We start from the raw sequence: 22,189 nt of genomic DNA, 5'->3' as shown, positions 1-22,189 counted from the left end.
CTTACTGAGCCAAATATCTTGGAACGGAACGTATCTCAAGGTAGCGGAAGAGCTGACAACAGCTGGAGCGACTTCCTAGTAGAGCTGCTGGAAGAGGGGGACAAAGAGCTCCACGCCTTCACGACTCAGCCAACAGAGGCGCCCCTACACCTCTGAGCCCCTGGGGGGTAGGGTAGTACTGAGGTAGAAGAAAGTTTGTGCTATTTTGAGGTCAAGGACCTTGCTCTAACCCAGCATTCAATAGAGTTTAAAAGAATCCTCGGGAATAGAAGAAATAGTGTCACTACCTTCTCTGTCCCCAAAATTGGACCCTAACTAAGGACCATGCTTATCTATTCCTCCACCCACTCACAACCTCCCCTCTGATCACCCCTGGTGACTTGTGCTTCCGTGATCCTGTAGCCCCACACCTCACCTCAGGAAATTATAACAGCTAAACTCCACTCTAAACATCAGAGCGTGCTGGAAGGTTCTCCAACAACATAACGCTGTCACTTGCGTCTTTGAAAGCTTCTCCCGGTTACACCCAACGCACAGATCATCCATCATCCCCGATTTCTTCCACATCCTTGCTGGAAAGACACACGCTCAGCTTTCCTGCTCCTCTGTACCTTCACCTGTGCCGTTCCCCATGCCAAGGATGCCTCCCCACGCAAACCACACCTGATCTTTCGGGCGGAGCTCTAACTCCTCTTCCAACCCAGCTCACTGATCTTTCCCCCATTCGGCTGCCTGCCTCGCTCTGAAGTGCGGCCAACCACCCGGCCCCAATTCACCACACTTCATAAAAGGGGACCGAAGTGCATTGCTAGCATAGATCAAATGCAGGGTTAGAAATGGCGCTAAGTCCCATTGATGTGATCGGTCTCAGGGTTGCTGAGGTCTGAAGTCAAAACCGGAATGGGTCAGACCAGATAGGTTTCTCCAAAGAAGAGAAGACAGCCCAAAGCTGGTGGCTCCAAAGCAGAAGGTGGGAAGAGGTCACCAGCTTCTACGTAGATGCACTCCCAACCATTTGATTTAATAACGTTTGTTGAGTGGATTGGCACCGGTGCCCCCCACCTGGTCCTATGTAACGAGGTTTGAGGGAAAGCTCCCTAAAGGGGGAGATAGAGGGTAGGGGGTGCAATGGACTAGACTGGGTCCCGTGAAAATTGGCATGTTGAAGCCCTAACCCCCAGCATGAGGATACTCGGAGACAGGGGTCTCTGTGAGGTGATAAAGCCGAGATGAGGTCATGAGAGTGGGGTTCGTACAGCTTGGTACCCTTATAAGAAGGGACACCAGAGAGTTGGGTCTCTTGCTTCACCACGTGAGGACAAAACAAGGCAGCACTGTCTGCAAGTCAGGAAGAGGGTCTGCACCAGAACCTGACCATGCTGCCATTAATGGTCTTGGACTTCCAGCCTCTTGATATGCAGGAGAAATAACACTTAGGGTGAGAGAACGCTAAGCCACCTCGGCTATGTATATTCATGGCGGCCTGAGAGGACTGACGAGGGAGTGACAGTGGCACCCCTTCCTTCCCATCTGTTCACTCTGCTTATCACTACATATTTCAGCTTCTGTGTCCAGTTAGGGGCATTCATGGAGTAATGTATCTAATTCCAACTCAACTAAACCTCCCAAGAAGAATAAGTGGCTTAAGAATCCCGTAATGAAACAAACCACAGACTGAAAGCAAGAAAGTAAGCGGGGCACCTGGGTGGGTCACTTGGCGGAGCATCTGACTTCAGCTCAGGTCACGATCTCCTTGTTTGTGAGTTCGAGCCCCGTGTCAGGTTCTGTGTAGACACCTCAGAGCCTGGAGCCTGCTTTGGATTCTGTGTCTCCCTCTCTCTCTGCCCCTCCCCTGCTTGTGCTGTCTTTCTCTCTCTCTCTCTCTCTCTCTCTCTCTCTCTCTCTCTCTCAAAAGTAAATAAACATTAAAAAAATTTTTTAAAGAAAGTAAGCAAACGACAAGGAAAAAAACTGAATTGACACTTCTCTTCCTTATAAAAGCCCTTCAATCCATCTTGCTAAGTTCAACATTAGGATGATTTAATCAAATTGGATTAAGTCACCCAAAAATATTCAAAATAATCATTATTAACATGGATTTACATCCATAATTCTTAACTGAGAACCTTGGTAAATACATGTTGCGTCTTGAGATAATAACTAACGACAGTAACATATACACAGATACTTAAATATACATATCAAACGTTCATGGTAGTGTTTTACCAATGGGACATGCGATCAAAACAGGAGACCACGGGCCTAAATCTGAGACTTCTAGGAGAGCACAAAGCCCACTCTCAAGCGGATTATCTGGTCTCAGGCTGTTCTGAAACAGAAACCAGCCAACACTCTTTGGGAGTAGCCTTCCGAGTGACCGTCTATGTAACAAATACGGAAGACATATAGAATAATCCTCAGACTGACCAACAACATCCCAACCTAACCCCAAATCCTTTCCTAACTGTGTGTCATATAAAACAGTAAGGGTAGCTAAAAACCGGTGATTCAAGTTTTGAAGAGCCAGCTTTAAGAGAAAAGGGTAGATCAGCATTTAAATGATCAAACTCAACGTCATGGATTTCAGGAAATTTCTTTGTAAAACATCACTGCATGTCTGACCCCAACAATGGTCAGACCTCTCCTTTTGTTCTCTGTAAGCATTGTCCCTCTTCAAAGGGATGCTGATTAGCATTTCTGAGTAAGCTTTTGCTGTCCATTGAGTGACTCAGCCGTAAGTGGAATAAACACTTAGAGGCTACTTTCTAGAGAACTACACAAAATCTCACATGACTAAACTCTGACCACAGAGTTTTCTGCATTCACTTTGCTACCGGCTTTTCAAGTTCTGTACAAGTGGGTCAGCTGTTATGCCAACAGACTCTCCGTGTCGCCGTCTAAGGAAATGTTGTTTGACACCCAGGGAATGAGTGTTCTCCCATCCGATCAGCACAACAAACAGGTCAAGAGATGGGTCCGGTCTCTCTCTTCTGACCATCATCCATTCAAAACCATGTCTGTCTCCAATAAAGGAACTCAACATTTCCCAAAGCACCAACACAAAGACAGGGGTATAGTTTTCAGTTCCGACTCTCCCAGACACTTCTGCTAGTTTTTTCCAGTTTTTTTTTTAAACGTTTATTTATTTTTGAGAGAGAGAGACAGAGCTTGAACAGGGGAGGGGCAGAGAGAGAGGGAGACACAGAATCCGAAACAGGCTCCAGGCTCTGAGCTGTGAGCACAGAGCCCGACGCGGGGCTCGAACTCACGGACCGTGAGATCATGACCTGAGCCAAGTCGGACGCTTAACCGACCAAGCCACCCAGGCGCCCCATAGTTTTTTCCAATACTTTGAGAGAGAAGTTTGTCTTTACAGAAGGGTTGCAAAATTAGCACAAAGAGTTACCATATACCCTTCACCCAATTTCCCCACGATGTTGATACGACCATTGCACAAGGATCAAAACTAATAATATCGGATGACAACTAGCTCAAAGAAATTACTACAGTAAATATGAAAATAACATTGGCACAGTACTAGTCTGGCTACGTCGTTTATTCAAAGTTCGGTTTTCCCACCAATGCACTTTTTCTGTTCCAAGATCTGATTCAGAACTCGTACCACATTTAGTTGTCCTAGGTCCTCAGTCTCCTCTAATTCTGGTTCAGTTTTAACTTGTTTTTCACAAACCTTGATGCTCAATTCTTTTTATCAGCTAGAATCAGAAACACAAGCTCAAAGAAGACAGGAAGGTTTAATAAAATTGGGAAATAGGGAAGAGGGGAAATAGGTTACTGACTGAAACTCTCAGACTAAATGCTTTACCCATTTTCATCAATGACAATGGCACAGATGGGACTTTGATGGAATTCAAGATATACTCCTCATCCACCCATACAAGGGTCCACTTGACGGATCACCGTGAGCCTGTTCTCCTAGACACTTGCTGTTTCCTTAGAAACATCAAAACATCACAAAACTAGCCCGAGGCTGACATGCTTTTGTTTCTAAAAATACATTTCAAGAAAGCTAATGCTCTCAATAGCTACCTGAAAGACAGCGCTAAAAGAGTCCCCCAGTTCGAATATTTTCATCTGCGCCATGCCTTAAAAGCCTCGTCCAAGGGTGGAAAACCTGATAACGTCCTAATTACAAGAACCTTCTACGGCATTCGTGGCTGCTGGTATGTACAAATTCAGGACTCTCAACACGCTGTGACATTCACGTGCAGAAACTACAGTGCGTGGTTTGGAGATTAACCAAGTATATCCACCTCTAAGCCAAAAAGAAACGATTGAGTGAGGAGAGGATATTAACTTGACTAATCACTTCACTATGTATATGTACGTCAAATCATGTTGCACATCTTCAATATCTACAAAGTAAAAATATACAAATAGCTCAGTAACAGCAGCATACATAGAACATCTTGAAGCCGTTTCAAGGTAGGTAACACACGTGCTTTTACCACATTTTCTCGATGAGGATTTTTATACATTTTACCCTGGCCAAACTTGACAATAGCGCTCCCAAATCAGATTTGTCAACTTTGGTTTTTCAAACAATCTTCTTTACATGAGTAAAAGGCAGTTATGATTCTTACCAGGAACGTCATATTGTTTCTGTTACGTTGGTTTGTTTTTTTCTTTTTAATTTTTTTCACATTTATTTTCAATAGACAGAGGGAGACAGAGCACAAGTGGGGGAGGGGCAGAGAGAGAAGGAGACACAGAATCCCAAACAGGTTCCAGGCTCCGAGCTGTCGGCACAGAGCCCGTCACAGGGCTCGAACTCACAAACCGCGGGATCGTGACCTGAGCAGAAGTCGGATGCTCAACCGACTGAGCCACCCAGGTACTCCTGTTTCTGTTACGTTTTAAGCAGCTTAAGTGTGTCCCTTTTTCTAGCAAGGCAAAATTCTAGTTTAAACTTCTCTTGGCAAGAGCAATATTAAGCAGTTTTCCTTTAAGACAAACCAAGAAGAAATGCGATAGCTTGACCGAGCTAAGTTATTGCTTTAATGAAGATTTTTGTTAGCTGGAACTCCCACCTGAAATGACTCATTCAAAACACAATATCTGTAAACATTCCTAACTTGCTTTGAAGACCTCATTTCAAACTCCCTCTTAGCCTTGAAACTAGTACAAATGGCGTGCTGATAATCCCACGAAAAGACGGCATACACCTGAACTTGATTGCGTCCATTTGCTCAGCAAAGAGATCCAAACGATCAGCAAATTTCAGGGTATTTTCTGGAAATAAATGTTTAACTTTCAACATTTGAGAGCTCAGACTTACAAAATTAAAGCTTCACCACCAGGTTGTTCTAAGTAGCAAACTCTCTATAAGCATTTAATATTTCAGTTAAAACACCTAAGAGGCAATGATATCATTCATATGAAATGTCCAGAAGAAGAAAATCTACAGAGAGGGGAAATGAGTGGTTGTTCAGGCCCGGGGGAGGAAACCGTAATGGATGTGGTGATGGTGGTACAACTCTAAATATACTAAAAACCACTGAAATATACTTTAGGTAGACAAATTATATGGGATGTAAAATATATCCCAATAAAGCTATTAAAATATTTAAAATGAGGCGGGTGCCTGGGTGGCTCAGTCGGTTAAGCATCTGACTCTTGATTTCAGCTCAAGTCATGATCCCAGGTGTTGTGGGATCAAGCCCTAAGTGGGGCTACATGCTGAGCGTGAAGCCTGCTTGGGATTCATTCTCTCTCCCCCCTCCACCCCTGCTCACATTCTCCCTAACATAAAAAAAAATTAAAATATTTAAAAGGAGATTGTACACCAGAAAAAAAGGGATCTTGTTAGGTGGATATATATATATATATATATATACAATCCTACATATGTGTGTGTGAACCTTGCAATATTCCATTAACTACTACTCATTTCTAGAAGGTGAAGCGGTACTGTCTTCATAACTAAGGCCCTAGGAAAAGCAATGCTTAGGAGAAAAAGACCATGTCCTATTTCCTCATAATTGTAAGAATCCAAATTCACCGGCTTCAACAATGGAAACTTCAAGCTACCATAGCTTCAAATCAATCACTGGCATTATTTTCACTATGGAGAACAATAATAAGGTTTAGAGAGCCATCTACCGATATGGTGCAGATCCTCCCAGAACTTCAAGGAACTGCTTGGAATTTGGAGTTACCGTGTCTGGCATATCCCCCAGGGGTGCCAGGGCCACAGTCAACTCCAGCAGTGACCTTACCTGTGTGTTCAGCAGGCCCAGTCTCTTTCTTGGATATACTAGTTGAAACATTAACTCTAGACTTTCAAGGTCTGTCCTGAATTGTACCATGCAGCCCCTCACCAACCTTCCCCAATGCCCAACAGCCACATCCCTCTTTAGCAAACTCGGAACTCTTTTCTGAAATCAAAATGCCAGGTGGCCATAAAGACAGTCACAGAGCCACTGTCGTGATCAGTTCACTCCATGATCGGTTCTCCACTCTGAGTCATAAAGGGCGTGCGGTGGAGAAGGTCAGTGGGAACACCAGCCTCCTGAGGTCTATGTAACAGCCACAAAGATCAGTACCCTGGACTCACGGGCTAGCAGGAGTCTCCCCTGTCCTACCTGGGCTCTTTTACAAACACTGATTTGGAAGCAAGTAATCAGTAATGAATACTCCACGCCCCTGCCCCCTCACCCCCCAAAAAAGTTAAAACCCTTTCTCAAGAAAGATTAAGAAAAAAATCCTTTTTTAACCCCCTTTTATGAAAATATTCCTTTGAACAGTTTTATCGACTTTTAGCAAACTTTCATGGCCAAGATAAAAAGCCTTATTTAAAGAATTAAGGATTTTTGTAAGACGACTCCAGCAACATTAAAGTGCTAAAATAATGTGGCTCAACATTTTGTAAAATCCTTAAGCTTTAATGGCAAGAAGTTTTATAGCCAGTCCCTCAATGAACTAGAAGTCACATTACCATTACTGATTCCCCTAAATATAGACTTGAGGCGAAACAAATACTCAAAAGCCATTTTACAGAACAGCAAGGGCCACATTTTAATTTCTTAGACCCTATTCAGTGTTTTCTGAAATGTGCGTTCCCAATGGAAGCCATGAACTCAAACTGTATGATTTTTAATATTCGATGGGATTTATCTCAACCAATGCAATGATATTCTTATACAAGACTTTAAATAGAAGAGTTGGTACCTATTTTATTCCTAACCAACCCCAGTGTATATTCGCATACTTACAGCTCCTTCTACCCCCAAAAGTACAAATGAAACTGCACAACGGGTAGCCACTTGAAAAATCTGGTAAGATCAGCCTCAAAAGATAGCTTTGCATCTTGATTACGGAACAAGTAGTGAATCCACATTACCAAAGCTCTTAAAAATCTTCATCTTCCAGGGGCGCTTGGGTGGCTCAGTCGGTTAAGCGTCCGACTTCCGCTCAGGTCATGATCTCACGGCTTGTGAGTTTGAGCCCTGCATCGGGCTCTGTGCGGACAGCTCGAAGCCTGGAGCCTGCTTCGGATTCTGTGTCTCCTCCTCTCTCTGCCCCTCCCCCACTTGTGCTGTCTCTCAAAAATAAATAAATGTAAAAAAAATTTTTTTAAATCCTCTTCCATATAATAGGAAGTTTAAACAAATATCAAGACCCTTAGTTTCCCAACTTTAAGCATGCTTAAATGGATACCAGAGCTCAAGAAATCAAGAAAAACTAAGCAAAAATACTACTTGAAAACATCCTAAGGTTTAAGAAGAAAATTCTTCAATTAGACATCCTTATATAGTATATATCTTTGGGCCGAACACATTCACTGCTTAAAGTGTGTAGCATAGTGAAATATAGATCTCTTGAGCCTCGAAATCAAGCAAAGAAGAAAAAAAAATAGAACATATTTAAGTAATCTTTCCATCTTTTTAAAAGTAATTGAATGGAAACATATATAAGGTATGAAGAAATGCATCTATATTGGCAATGCAGGATTCCAAACGGCTTCAAGTATATTCTCAGAGTTGTGTAATCACCCCCAAACGAAACCCCACGTACATTAGCAGTCACTCCCGTTTCTCAACCTCTTCCCTCGTCCTAGGGATCACTAATCCAGGTCTCAATAGATTTGCCCCTCTAGACATCTCCTGTAAGTGGAATGAGGACTTCTGGGACAGGCTTCTTTCATTTAACATCATATTTAGGTCTCACCCCATATCGTAGCAAGTAATGTAGTTCATTCCTTTCCCCAGCCAATAGTATTCCATTCTACGGATACTTGTTTATTCATTCACCAGTTGACCGACATTTGGGTTGTTGCACTTTGGAGCTGTTAGGATCACGCTGCTATGATCATTTGTGCACATGTTTTTGTGTGCACAGTTTTTCATTGCCCTTGGGTAGACATACCTAGGAGGATTGGTGGGTCACATGGTAATTTTGCATTAACCCTTTGAGGAATTGCCAAACTGCTTTCCAAAGCAGCTGTACCACCGTTCATGCCCATCATCAATGTAGGGACGGCTCCAATTTCGCCACGTCCTTACCAACACCCAACGCTTGTCGTCTTTTTGATTAGAGCGTGTGAGTTTGGGACGCAGAAACTCAGTGTGGCGGACACTCTGCATTTTAAACCGAGCCTGCTCATTCTTATCGGGACCTCAGCTATTCCTCTAGGCTACGTTTTTAAGTGAAGAGTATGTCTCAATGGTCATTTTTTGTTCCAATTTTTTAAAATTTTTATTTAAATCCAAGTTAGTTAACATATAGTGTAATAATGATTTCAGGAGAATTTAGTGATTCACCACTGACACTTAATACCCAGTGCTCACCCCAATAAAGTGCCCTCCTTAATGCCCATCACCCATTTAGCCCATCCCCCCCCACCCAACACACCCCCCAGCAACCCTCAACGTGTCCTCTGTATTTAAGAGTCTCTTATGGTTTGCCTCCTCTTTTTTTAATTTTTTTTTAAGGTCTACTTATTTTTGAGAGGGACAGAGTGCGAGCAGGGGAGGGGCAGAGAGAGAGGGAGACACAGAATCCGAAGCAGGCTCCAGGCTCCGAGCTGTCAACACAGGGCCCAATGCGGAGCTCAAACCCGTGAACCATGAGATCATGACCTGAGCCAAAGTCGGACGCTCAACCGACTGAGCCACCCAGGTGCCCCTGCCTCTGTCTTTTTATCCTATTTTTCCTTCCCTTCCCCTATGTTCATCTGTTTTGTAAACCCAAAATAAAGCCTAACACTAATAAGCTAACGCTAATAATCTAGCCCCAAACAACCTAACAGTCCCTTAATCAATGGAGGGGTCACCTCCATATAACATGCGCCATTATTCTACCACAAACTCTATCAAGCTACAGTCATGGCCAACGGCCAAACCTTTCTCAATAGGGATGTCCGGCTAAGCAGCCTGCGTTAAGGGCTGGTGCTGCTGCCGAGTATTTAAGCACGCAACGAAGTTTCACCAGAGCTTTCGAGAAACACTGGGTTGCAATTCAAGCTTGTCAATAATCTATGTGTAACCTGATCACTTAACTTCTCTATACCTGTGCATGGTGTTCTGAGCCATTCACAGAACCACATCCTCTGAAGTCACTCGTATAAAGTTGTCTACGTCTGAAAGTTTAATGAAATGTAAAACACCTGCTAACACCCATGCCTAAAAGCTCTAGCTTCGCACAGCTGAAAGAACTTCAGCTTTCATTGAGAAGGTGGGTGCTATTTGCAGCTGTGCTAGTTAGACGCCATATGAGCACAGGGACATTATTTAACATCTCCGTTTCTTAGTCTGAAGGTAACGTTTTTTTAAGAGGTTCTGAGGATTCCTTAACCAAGTCCAGCTAAAGCGTCCGAGACGGTAGCCAGCAAAAAGCAGACACTTAAATGTTAGCAGAAAGAGGGATGAAAGCTAACTCCGCACAAAGTTTCCCAGCATATAAGTACCTCATAACCAATGTTGGGGACCACTTAGGGCTGAGTGCGAGTCCTTGTGTCCTGTGGGAGTCCTTTAGAAAGCACTTCCCTACATTATGGTCTGCAAATCGGTAAGAAGAGCTCTCATTTAGCTCGAAACAGGACCAGGAGGAATTCTTGGAAGGGAACCCAGGGATGAAAAGAGAAGAGACCTCACTTTTGTCAGGGCCACAATAATAAAAACTTCCTCGGGGCTCCCAGAGAGCCTGAGCACAGAACAGAGCCCAGGAAGAGAAAGGTAAAGGCTGTCTTCACATGACCCCATTGGAAGCAGGTAGAGACTGTCCGGCTCCAGGGGGACGGGGGAGGGGAGTGGAAGGGGCTGGAGGAAGAGATGGGGGCGGAGGGTGGGGACCGCTGGCTAGCTGTGTGCAAAAGCCGCCAAGAGCAAGATGAACCCCATCCCAGCCGTGAACCAACTGTCCTTGTGTCTCTCGGCCGCCTCCCCCTACCTGATCTGGTTGTCACGGAATTTGTTGAGATGCGGCTGGTTGAGGTAAATGGTGCGGGCTGGTGCATCCAGCTGGTCTCCAACAGACGTGGCCCGGGACATCTCATCCTCCGCCTTCTTGTAGCCCGAAGAAGGACGAACAGGTCCTGCAGAGACGGGGAGCGGGCAGAAAACAAAACACAAAGAAGTCACGCCAGGCAAGAGGCGGCGAGCACGGGCTGCGGGCTGGCGGGCGGGGACCGGCTGGGAAGGATGCTCTCTCTCTCTCTCTCTCTGGGCGCTGCCGGGCCCGCCTATGTACCTTGGCTCCCCCTGGAGACCTGCCGCCGCAGCTGCTCCCGGCTCCGCCCCGCCCCCTCCCGCGCCCCGCCCCCTCCCCGGGCCCCCGGGCGCCGAGGAGGGAGCCTCTCCCGCGGCCGACTCCGCCCCGCCCCCTCCCGCCCCGCTGCGGCCGGAGGCCTGGCTGGCAGGGGCACCGCTGCCCGTTGCAGGGGCGGGGAGGAGCCCCGGGGACAGCGGGGCCAGGGCCTCCCCCCCCACCCCACCGGTGAGCTCCCCCTGCGGGCCCAGGGACCGCTGTCCGGAACTCGGTTTTCTCGGCTGCTCTGATTGACTTTAGGACAAAGATGCCAGCAAAGGGGCTGTGCTCCGCATCGGTCGCCGCGGAAAGGGACGGCGAGAGCACATCTCCGTGCCCTACAAAGGAAATTCCCAACCCTCGGGGGTGATGGGCTCGGCTCCGCCGAGATCCAGAACGCACCGGCTGCCCTTCCCCCTAGGTGTGCCTGGCAACCTGAGGGAGGTAGCTTTACCCATCCCGGTTCACGGAGGGCTGCGTGATCTTGCATTTCATGGCGCCCGTTGGGTTCCTGTGGTTAAGGCACACGCAAGTGTATCCGCTTAAGAGTTGACTTCAGTCCTACAGTCAAGCCCCTCTGTGGGCCAACCGACCCCCCCCACCGCCCCCACGCCATAACCTCCACGTATGCAGGTGTCAGCATGGAGAATAATGACACGCCCATTACTGGACCGGCTACACCTGAACACACCCCCCATCGCCAACCGCCAAGCGTATCCCTTATCACCAGGGGCAACCCACCTCAAGAACTGACCCTCAGGGAGGGATGCACGAAGTAAAGGATCACAGAAAAATAAATGCCCTGCAGAGGAGGCCTCCTCTCCTTTTCCATACCTACATCTTCGCGCTACTATCTGCCATGCTTTCCACCTATCAAAGAAATGAATGATGTATACTGTTTAAGAAACTGACATCTCATTGCAGCAAACACCTACTTCACAGCTGCAACGAACATTCATTGACAGAGAGAAATCTTGAACGAGAAAGTGTTGACATCTGTGGAAAGTGATTATAATCCTATTCATCGTGATCACGTGAGGGGAACAACCAAAACAAAATCGGTTGAGAGCGGGCGTATTATCCCGAGGAGTATTCACAGCTAGGTCCCCGGTCACAGCGCATTAGCTGCCCCCCATTTGGGGACCCCCATCTCCTCAGATGCTCGCTCCCTGACTCCAGCCTCCACTCTCCAGGGTTCCTCTGGCCTCACAGGGGACTGCTCTGCCCTCCGCTTATTGACAAGGGGCAGCAGAGAGCAAAAGTTCCCACTTCAAGACCAACTGGCCTGAGAGCCCGGCCGGCCGGGGCTCCCACACTTCAGTCAGAGAACGCTGGGTTTTAAAGCACTTGCTGAATTAAGGCAGATAGGCTAGTTTCAAAAACATTCCCTTCATAAAGATACCGCTTTTTTTTCTCTGCCCATTTACCCTGCCCTAGTCACCTCCAGCCTCGATCATCATTACCTGGTATTTCTTTATGGTCCGTCTTCCCACGGCCAAGAGCAGAAGCTCCAGGACAACAGGGACATGTTTTGTTCAGTACAGTGATCTCCGCACCTAGAACAGTACCTGGCACATAACGGGCACTCATGTTTGCTAGTCGAATAAGTCATTTTCACTCAAGTCTTCTAAAGGGTCGCTTTGAATTCTCCAGGCAGAGATGCAATGATTCGCACAGAGGGCTCAAACGCCATATGCTTGTATGGGTCAGAACAGTCCATTGCTTAGACTGTATTCACTCAGTGGCTCTTGACCCTGGTGCACATTATCATCACCAAGGGAGCTCCCACAATTATATAGGCCCTGGGCCCCACCCCCACAGATTCCAACGTCTTTTACTCTGTTCTCGAGTGCCTTGAGGGATACCAGTGGGCAGCCACAGTTGAGAATCACTTGTTAGATGCTGCTGGGAACACACAAACAAAGGCCTAGCGCCTACTATCAAAATGTTAACCAGTTTAAGGTACTAAGGTATAACTATGGTTACCAGTACACTACGGTTCAGGACAAGCGACTAAGAGTGGGCTTGAAGGTGCTAAGGAGGGTCAGGGGTCAGCAGCCTCTTTGGGCGTGAGGGGAGCTGGTGAAAAAAAGAGTTGGAGGACAGATATACAAGCATTAAAGTATGGGTAAGGTTTCTGTTAGGAAAGAGGACAAGGACAGTTGGGGGCAGGAACTAGAAAGAAGTTAGGCAAAGGCCCAAGTAGACAAGATGTATAAGCCAATGAAACCAAACAAACAAAAACGAGCACTGAGGGGTCCAAAGTGGGAAATAGAAAGGAAGCTGGGGTGGGGGTGGGGGGGGGGAGGACTGGGGAGGAGTTAAATGCCAGGCAAAGAAATTTAAACTTCATCCTGAAGGTCATCTGAAGCCACAGACGGTTTCTAAGCAGGGGAGAAGTGCAGCTGGCAGTGAGGTACAAGTAGAAGCAGAAAGAGGAGAGGATCTGTAGATAAGGAGATCAGGTAGGAAATTAATTCTACAATCTAGAAGCAAGAGGTTGAAAAGCAAAACTTCAATGGAGAATGGGAAAAAAAAAAAAAACAAAAAAAAAAACAAAAAAAACGCACAGACAGGAGAACGATCTCAAAAGGAAACCCTGTAAGACTTTTTTGGGATTGAATGTGTGGGCCAGAAAAAAAAAGAAAAAAGAACATTGGGTAATTCGAATTTGAAGAAGAGAAGATTGGGACAAAAAAAGCACTAGTGATAGAAATGAGAATGGAAACCATTTTCCCCAAACAAGAAGTTAAGTGTTGGATAGCACATGTTGGGGTGCAAACAAATTACACAATTAGAGACAGAATTACATGAAATAATGTCTCCCAAGCATCTACCATGCATGAGGCCAACTCACCTTTCTACGCTACGTCAGGGCCGGCCTGGAATTTTATTCTGGATAGCAATCATTATAGTGCCCCCCCACCACCACCTTCCCCAGGACGCCGATAACTTTCTTCTACCTCAGTGGCCTCATCCTAACCAAGTCCTGCTTTGGAGAAAAACATTAATCTCTTCCAAATACCACACATCTGTTGAAAATATATCGCCTAAAGAGAACACTACACCATATATAGCGAAGCACAGCATGACTAAGGTTTCAAATTCAGACTCCTAAGATGAATCCTGAGTTAATGCATTTTGAAAATACCACCGTGCAAAATTAGAGTATATGCTTACAACTCCCCCGTATAAACAAGCACAGTGTCAGCAGACAGTGGGAGTTCAATAAATATCTGTTGAGAAAGAAACCAAAGTAAAAAGAATAAAGAGAAATGAGTGGGAAAATGGACAAGCACTAAGCTTGCCTACTACACAACAAGAAACGCCGACAAGACAGCTGATGGCCAAGGGCATGAGGACAGGGACTTTGTCTTGCTCGTGGTTCTAGCCCTGTCATCCTGAATAATGCCTAACACACAGTAGCCAGTCTGTAAATATAGATAAAGGGCTAATGTAGCAGGTCCCTTTTGAGGATGCCTACCCAGCTGCTGAACCACAGACTCCCTTGTGTGGTCACTGAACCTTTCCCTTCCCGTATGCAGGCCAGGGAGCCCCGGACAGGTCTATGAAAGGGTCGATGCATGCATCACAGCTTTTTTTTAAATGTATGTTTGTTTGTTTGTTTGTTTGTTTGTTTATTGAGAGAGGGGGAGAGAGAACAAGCTGGGAAGGGGCAGAGAGAGAGGCAGAGAGAAAATTCCCAAGCAGGCTCTGTGCCATCAGCCCCAATGACATGGGGTTCGAACTCATGAACTGTGAGGTCATGACCTGGGCTGAAACCATGAGTCGGACGCTTAACCAACTGAGCCACCCAGGCATCCCCTCGCATCACAGCTTTTCGCACCAGGGATAGTTACTTCATCCAAGTTTGACCATTAGAGGAGTCTTCTGGAAACTGTGACAGGTTTCTGCATGTGGTTGCTCTATTAACATACACACTCTGGGTCTCTGGATACCATCTTCTACCCATGGACTAGGCAGCGAAATAGAGGGTTTCTTTTGAAATAAAGACGAAACCATTTCAGGGAGAGCAACAGAAACTGTCCCAACAGCTTTCTGGATTCTGGGTAATTTCCTTCCCAGATCTTAGCTATACTGGGGTCGCTGGGTTCCTTGACCCACTCCTGAATAATCAGAAGTGCTAATCAGTACTGTGAGGGAGCACAGAGAACCTATTTGTTTCCTTTAAGACAGATATGCAAGTAAGGTTAAAGAGGAGGGAGAAATACCTATTCACGTATAGATCACCCTGGGGCGGGGGCAAGGTTTTAGATGCCCCTGGCACAAGTGCCATTAGATGCCACAACCCACACCCAGAGAAGTCGGATTTGACAGAGGAATGTTTTTGTGGCAACACTTGGGTTGGTTGGTTTAGATAAAGCCCAGAAATAGCTGGAAGGTGATTGGCTAAATAAAGAAGCCCCTCCTTCCTTCAGAGTTTCTGCCAGGATAGGAGAAAGAATTTTAAGAGGATAGGCACAGAGGATGGGTGAAGAATAGGGAAGGGGCAGAGGAAAGCAGCCTAGTTCTGCCACACATGTCACGGATCCCTACAACTCTCCCACGGACCCCAGCCACCCCGTGGCTCCAGCTTGCCTGTTAATCTCTTCCCACTCACTTTCTTCGTGTCCTTATAGTATTTTCATGTTGCTGAATGGCCCAAATGTCTCATTTAACTCACACGATATATCTGTGGCAACAAGGATGTGAAGTCACTAGCTAGGGAGCAGGGACAACGCTGGACCTTCCACTGGAAGGTGAGCAGATAGAAGTGAGGACAATGCCTCATGTCTCCGCATTACATAAATTAATTCCATGGAGATCATTCTGGAAAGAGAAGGAAAAATCTTAACAGGTTTCTGAAATCTGTTCCTATCTAATTAATCATACATTATTTTATGACTGTTGATTATCTAATATACATTTTAGTGTTGGTCCAGGGAGTTAAGAACCTCAAAGAGTTCAACATTAAAGGGGAGTTAATAGAAGGCAAATTTTTACTAAGCATTTTATTGCCTTAAGCAACATAGAAATAAAATCCTTCACTCTGAACTGCAGTATATTTCTCTAACTCAGAACTCCAGAAGATGCTGGTGACTTATCTAGTCCACTTCCCTCGCAAAGAAGTTTCACTACCTCACAGTAGAAATTCTTGGGAAAGAAATATTCTAGTCTTCCTAAGTCAGAAACCTATTAAAGGGGCAAGCCACTTTCTAGAACCTCTGTTACTAGTTCTGTGGGAAGTCAGACCCTGGACACTGTTGTGGAATAAAGAGTTTGCCTGGTCTCTGTCTGGGATTCCTGGGGGAGCTTCTAACCCCTTGGAAATACCCCAGTGGCAGGAGTGTCTTTGCTATTCACGGTGGGGCCCCAGGACCGTAACCCAATTTTATGCTAATGAGGCGACCCTGGTGGGCCCCTAGGCCATTGTAGAATGGGGGTTGACCAGAAAAACCAACCACGTGATTAGAAGGTTGGGGTCTGACCTCCCAACTCCAGGGAAGAAGGGGAACTGGAGACTGAATTCAATCATGTGGCCAATGGTCCAATTAATTATGCCTATGTAACGAAAGCCCAATAAACACTACAGACACCAAAGCTCCGATGACATGTCCTAAGGAGCTTCATATGTGGGACCCTCCCAGACCTCACCCTAGTGTCTCTCTCCATTTGGCTGGTCCTGATTTGCACCCTTTATGATAAAAACTGTAATCCTAAATATAGTGCTTTTCTGAGTTCTCAGTTATTCTAGCATATGTTGAAACTGAAGGGGTAATGGAAATCCTTGAATTTGTAGCCATTTGGCCAGAAGTACAAGCGGTCTAGGCATCCCTGAGCTTGCAGCTCCTGTCTGAAGCGAGGGCAGTCTTCTAGAAAACTTGTGCCCTGAACCTGCGAAGTCTGAGCTCACTGTGGGTACTTGGTATTACAACCGAACTGCAGACATTACTTGGTGAACTCTAGAATGACAGAACCAAAAGGGAGACGTTACAAACAATCGCAGAAGCGTATCAGGTCAAACGCAAGATAGGATTAGAGAAGCCAGATCTGCAGAAACTTGAATCCGATGCTCCTTCCATTAGAACAGGCTGCCTTTACGGGCCTCAGCAAGTCGGGACACCAGCTAGCTTTGGTCTCTTCAACCGCAAAACAGGAATCGATGATAGAAATCAAACGTTGGCAAACTTTCTGTGAAGGGTCAGACAGTAAACATTATAGACTTTGGGCTACGTACGCCTCTCTCTTTTAAACACAAAACTCTTAAAAATGTAAAAACCGTTCCTCACTCACGGTGAGATTCGGCCCACCGGACACAGTCTGCTGACCCTTCATACACACGAAGTTCTATCCAGTTACCAACCTGATTACATCACAACTCCCACCTCAAGGAAACATTAAATATCTTCCACGGCAACAAAACAGGACATATAAAGAGCAAACAGGATCTTCAGCCTTTTGTTCCTGGAATTAAGTGGATTGGGTCTTTTCTCCTCATTTTGTATGCACTTAAAAGGTATGTAAAAGATGGTTCTCTTTGCCTCCAGAAAAGTTTCCGGGAAAACAGTAATCACCAGAGAGCTTTGTAACCAGAGGCACGTGTGTGTGCGTGCGTACGTGTGGGTGCGTGCACACACACCCCCCTCCCCTGCCCCAAAGGTTTCAAGTTCAACTCTGGCCTTTACACTCCATATTTACAAAGATGTGTCATAATCCTTCAGAACACAATGACACAAAGCAGTCCAGCAGCCGGGGAAGCCCTCGAGGCATTACTGCTCCTAATCAAACACACATAATGAAAATGCGGTACAAATGCGAAATGCGGTGATCCTAGCCACGGCGGACACGTTATGGAGGCCTTTTCTAGACCCCACTTTGCGCAAACCACAGCTCTCCGAGCATAGCATCTGTGATCCATTTCTGTCCAGGAATTTAAAAGAAACACAAAGAGAAAGGGACACTTTTTACTGCCAATACTTCTTGGCTTCTCTTTTCTCTTTGTCAGGGACAGAGAAGGGAAGACACTGGCCCCGGTCTCTTGAGGATTTAAAATACTGTTGAATGTTGAATTTATCCAAGCGGGAATTGGGCCCTTCCTAGACCTAAGGCATTTTGCTAGGCATAGGAGTGCACAGTTGAAGGCCCAGGCTCACGCTTCAGCAGAAGCAACAGAAACGGAGACCGAGATACAAGGGAATCCAGAAGACAGAGATGACTGCCCGTCTTGCCAAGGCCAAAGACCAGGGTGACTTTGTTGAGGAAGCATCGGAACCAGGCTTACAAAAATGAGTAGGACAGTATGATTTGGCTGTGTGGAAAAAGCAGAGTGTTCCAGGAATAATGGCGTGCGAGCAAAGGCACGCGCCAGCGACACGTTATATACAACCTACTTGGCTCCGGCACCCGGGGGTGAAAATGGAGCCACAGTAATTTGAGGCTTTGTTTCCACCTAGGACAACATTGCAAAGCAGGCTTCTGGTTCCTCGAAACGCATTTTACACCTTAGATCATTTAGTAATTCACAAATGATGAATGTTAATGTAAGTGAAGGCAGATGTGCTTTTAAGGAAATCTCTTTAATATACAAAAGCGAAAACGACCAAAAAGAAAGGCTAGGTTTCACAGCAGTCAATTCAGAGGATTTTTCTATATGACGGGCCAGATTGGCCGAGGCTTAAAATTACAAGCCCAGGGACTTCTGTTGCAACTCCCTGTTGCTAGGGGATGGCTACTCATCACTCCTGGGGCCAGGAAACCGGGTGCAAATTAAGGGCACCAACCTTAAAAAGCTCACTACTGTTTCACTATATGCATGAAGGCAGGCTTTGAACAGTTAATCCTAGGAGAGGTGCAGTTTTCTTTGAAGTTGTTCGTTGCCTGTCCTAAGCATTCAGAAGATACAAAACACCTTGGCCAAAGGTGTTCGGATTCACGGAGTGTCGTCGCAGAACCAGCCCAGCTGTCCCGCATCATCAGTCATCTCTCTGCAGCCCCGGAAGGGCCCAGCAGCTTCTCAACCTGCTCCCAGACCACATGAAAAGTACCGGTGGGCGATTCAGGAAAAGGAAACTTTTTCTTACCTCTCAGTTATATGTCACACATCTCCCCTCTTTGACTGGGGAAACTTTCCCCAGAGAGAGAAAAATTAAGATGTTTCTTTTCAGATGGATTTCTTCTCTTCCCAACCCCCCCCCCCACCATCACCACCACCCCCCTTCCACCTCCTAAAGATCAAAAGGACAGGCAAGCTTTTCAGTGTACATCCCTGACCTCATTCTTTCTGGATTCCAAACAACCCTTTGCAAACCCAACTCTTCTTCCACGCAGAAAATGCTGACAGCCAAGCCCTCCCAGGTCTGTTGTAAACCCTTTAACGGAGAGGAAAATTAATCCGCAAAATCTCATCAACAAGAGGCTGGCTTGTCCGTCCCTGATATTTTTGAAAAGCATAAGGGGAAGACACCTTGATATTTCTCGTGGTGGATCTTCTAAACCTTCCCCAGGGAGGCAGAGGCACTGAGTGCATAGAAGTCACATGTCAAGTACAAGAGAAAGGCACATTCATTTGCTCCAACTATCATGCTGTTTCACATGTAAGTCCGCCCACCCTGTGTGCTTCTCACCGCAGGTCATACGAAGCTAACGCTCTTTACTTCTATCAACAATCTTAATGTAACCTTCAACATTACAGGCAGTCAGATTTGAAAGGGTCCACCAGGAGGCCAATTTTACTCCCGACTCCACGGATACAACACATTCTCTCCCAGTTGGGATGGCTTCCCCTGATTTTCTTGTTGATGTGACATTCTGTGTATCCCACTTCTTCTCAGACACAGAAGTGAGAAAGTTCCAAATATGGGAAAATCTTTATAAAGGAGGAGCGATGCCAAAGAGACGCGGACGGGGTCCGTGAAATCCCGGCATCCTCCACCGACTCGTGTCACCAACTCAATTAGCTGTCTTTGCCGTGTCACTGACAGTTCATGCACAGTTACGGTAAGAAACACAATCTTTCGTTGAGCCTGGTCTACGCACTCTGTATGGGTTAACCCATAGGATTCTCAAACCACTCATGACAATCATGTTCATTTTGGAGATAAAGAAAACGGGGGGTGATTCACCAACTAGCTTTGTATCTGTAAGTTGAATTTTATTCGTTATGAGTCATTTATATGACCCATGTTATCAGTAATTTGAGGGTGGGGCTTCAAGGAGTTTCCAGAAATAGACAAATATTTGTTGCTGGTCTTGTATCCTTATTAGGTTTGGGTTGATTTCTTTTTCTTTAACTGAAAGTATAGCCCCAGAGTCTATACATTAAAAACACAACTCCCCCCAAATGCCAGGCTCACAGGCAACATGGTGGTGGTGGTGGAGATTACAGGACTGGGTGCTTAACCCAGGAAAACAAAGTCCCTAGAGAGTCAAGTGCCCTGAAGGCAGGAACATACAGAAGAAATCAGTAAGTCAAGCAGCCAAGCAAAACGATGGAGGCAGATGGAAGTCATTCATTCATCCGAAGTTCAGAACATTCGATGTGCACAACGTCAAAATCAAAAACTCTCTCCCTGCCTTCAGAGAACTTGCAATGTGGTGAGGAAACCAATCTGTGCAGAGTACTACAGCACAGGATGTGAAAGGTCTTCTTCCACCTGCATTTTCTTCCTCTTAGCAGGTTTGCCTCCCAACAACTCTCTTCTGAGAAGCCTTTGCTCACCACACATCCCCAGGTCGGGTTGGAGGTCCCCCCTCTACTTACAGGACCCTCAGACATGGCCAGGCAGGGAATTCTCCCAGGGAATGTTTTTCTCAGTCTTACACAACCTCCAATAACCATACCCAACTGTCCCGTCTGTGCATTTTTCAGGTCATAATTACTCTGTGTGTCTTTCTGGTTGAAAAGGTCTCTAATTGGAAAAGCATAGACTATGCCTTATTGATCTTACTCTTCCTCAGCATCTGTGGGAGCAGGAAAAGAGACCCTGAATGCTATGGGTGTGTAGCGTCTAAGAGAAACTAGTATTTCCAGCTGTAGTAGTAAGGGGGCGGTACTGGAGAGATTTAAGAGGTCTCTCACTACAAAGCCAGCAACTGAGCTCTACGTAAAGAGCTCCAAAGGGTAAATATGGAGAAGGACATCCAGAGTAAGACAAAGCCATGGGCCAACATGCGCTGTGAGCCACTTGATTCATGCAGCTTTCTAGGATGCCCTCTTAGGACTGTATTCTACTCCCCTCCGCACCCAGATACACAAGAACAACAAAAGCTCCTAACTTTTGCTTCCCTACACAACACTGCCTCTGAAAACCAGAGCAAAGAGTAGGGAATGGAAGGACCATTTTGACAGACAAGGTGTGAGAAGCTAGATGACCTAGAAGTGAAAACATGTACGTAATTACACAGACGTAGAGTCAGAAATGGTGTAATGGAGCTACAGATCAGGGAAGGTGTTCACACAGGGAAGGGTCTCTAGTTTTAAGAGAGCCTTGGGCACCAGAAGGACAGCAGCTAATTTTAGAAGCAGATCAAAGGAATTAATGAACAAAGCCTGGCAGTTGACTGGATGACAGGGAGGGGAAAGACCAGAGGCCGGTCATTTTCTGATGATCTTCCTGTACCTATGGATTTCTGATCACTTAAGCAATTAGTTTCCCCTTGAATGAAAGGGCTTTCACCGTGGACCATGAAACTGTAAAGCGAACACAATGAAATACCCTGTCTAGGTAGTAGGATATCCTTATGACCAATAATTCTTTGAAGATGAGGGAACTGAGAGGCCCAAATGATAGAAGCGTTGCCTAGCACTCTTAGACAAGAGTTCAGTCCACTGAAGACACTACTTAAATGGACTGAATGTTACAAAAGCCTGCCAGAATTGTCCCAAGTTCTCAGTGACGTCTGACATACAATCCTGGGCCATAACTAAGTTTCTGTAGCGCTCTGTACTCTTCAAATCCTTTGTCAATGCACCAGCAGCAAGGGCGGTCACAACCAGAGAGTCCTGTATCCTTCCCAGACCTTCCTTTTACTCTGCTGACAATCTGACTCAGTTCTACACACCTATAGCTGAAGATGTGGGGGTTGGAGGAAGACAGCACTAATCAACGGACTACCCTCTACAGAATTTAGGGACGCCCTCTGAAATGGACCTCCGTGCAAGGAGATAAAATGGACTTATAACATGGGGGAGGGGGGAAACAGGCACTCCACAAGTTCAGTAAATGCAATGTTACTAGGAACAGAGTATCTCCTAAAATTCTGCAGTTAAGTCCTAGCCATTGTTAATGAAGACGGTGACAGGCCCGCAGGCTGTAACTTGCCAAGCCCAGTTCTGGAGGTTTCCAATGGGCCAGCGTCGCAGCCCAAGGCTCTTCCAGCCCAGCTCTGCTGCCTTCTCTCTTTTCCATCACAGGCAGCAGAT

General features: G+C 46.0%; 1 protein-coding gene across 1 annotated transcript in view; it reads right to left on the bottom strand.

Annotated features, from left to right (window-relative positions):
- The window catches only part of LOC124508018 (phospholipid-transporting ATPase IB), a 507,885-nt gene extending 497,338 nt beyond the window's left edge, over positions 1–10,547 (bottom strand). The window contains exon 1 of the mRNA XM_047074445.1: positions 10,411–10,547. Coding sequence (XP_046930401.1) covers positions 10,411–10,511 — 101 coding nt within the window. The 5' untranslated portion in view covers positions 10,512–10,547. The remainder of the gene's footprint in view (positions 1–10,410) is intronic.
- Positions 10,548–22,189: the final 11,642 nt, after the last annotated feature.

Source organism: Lynx rufus, unplaced genomic scaffold (assembly GCF_022079265.1).
Source record: "Lynx rufus isolate CCGP_SWC_20201006 ecotype Redwood Valley unplaced genomic scaffold, mLynRuf1.p SCAF_1, whole genome shotgun sequence".
NCBI classification, from domain to species: Eukaryota; Metazoa; Chordata; class Mammalia; order Carnivora; family Felidae; genus Lynx; species Lynx rufus.
The sequence above is the reverse complement of the archived record's forward strand: the minus strand, read 5'-3'. Positions and strand labels throughout refer to the sequence as shown.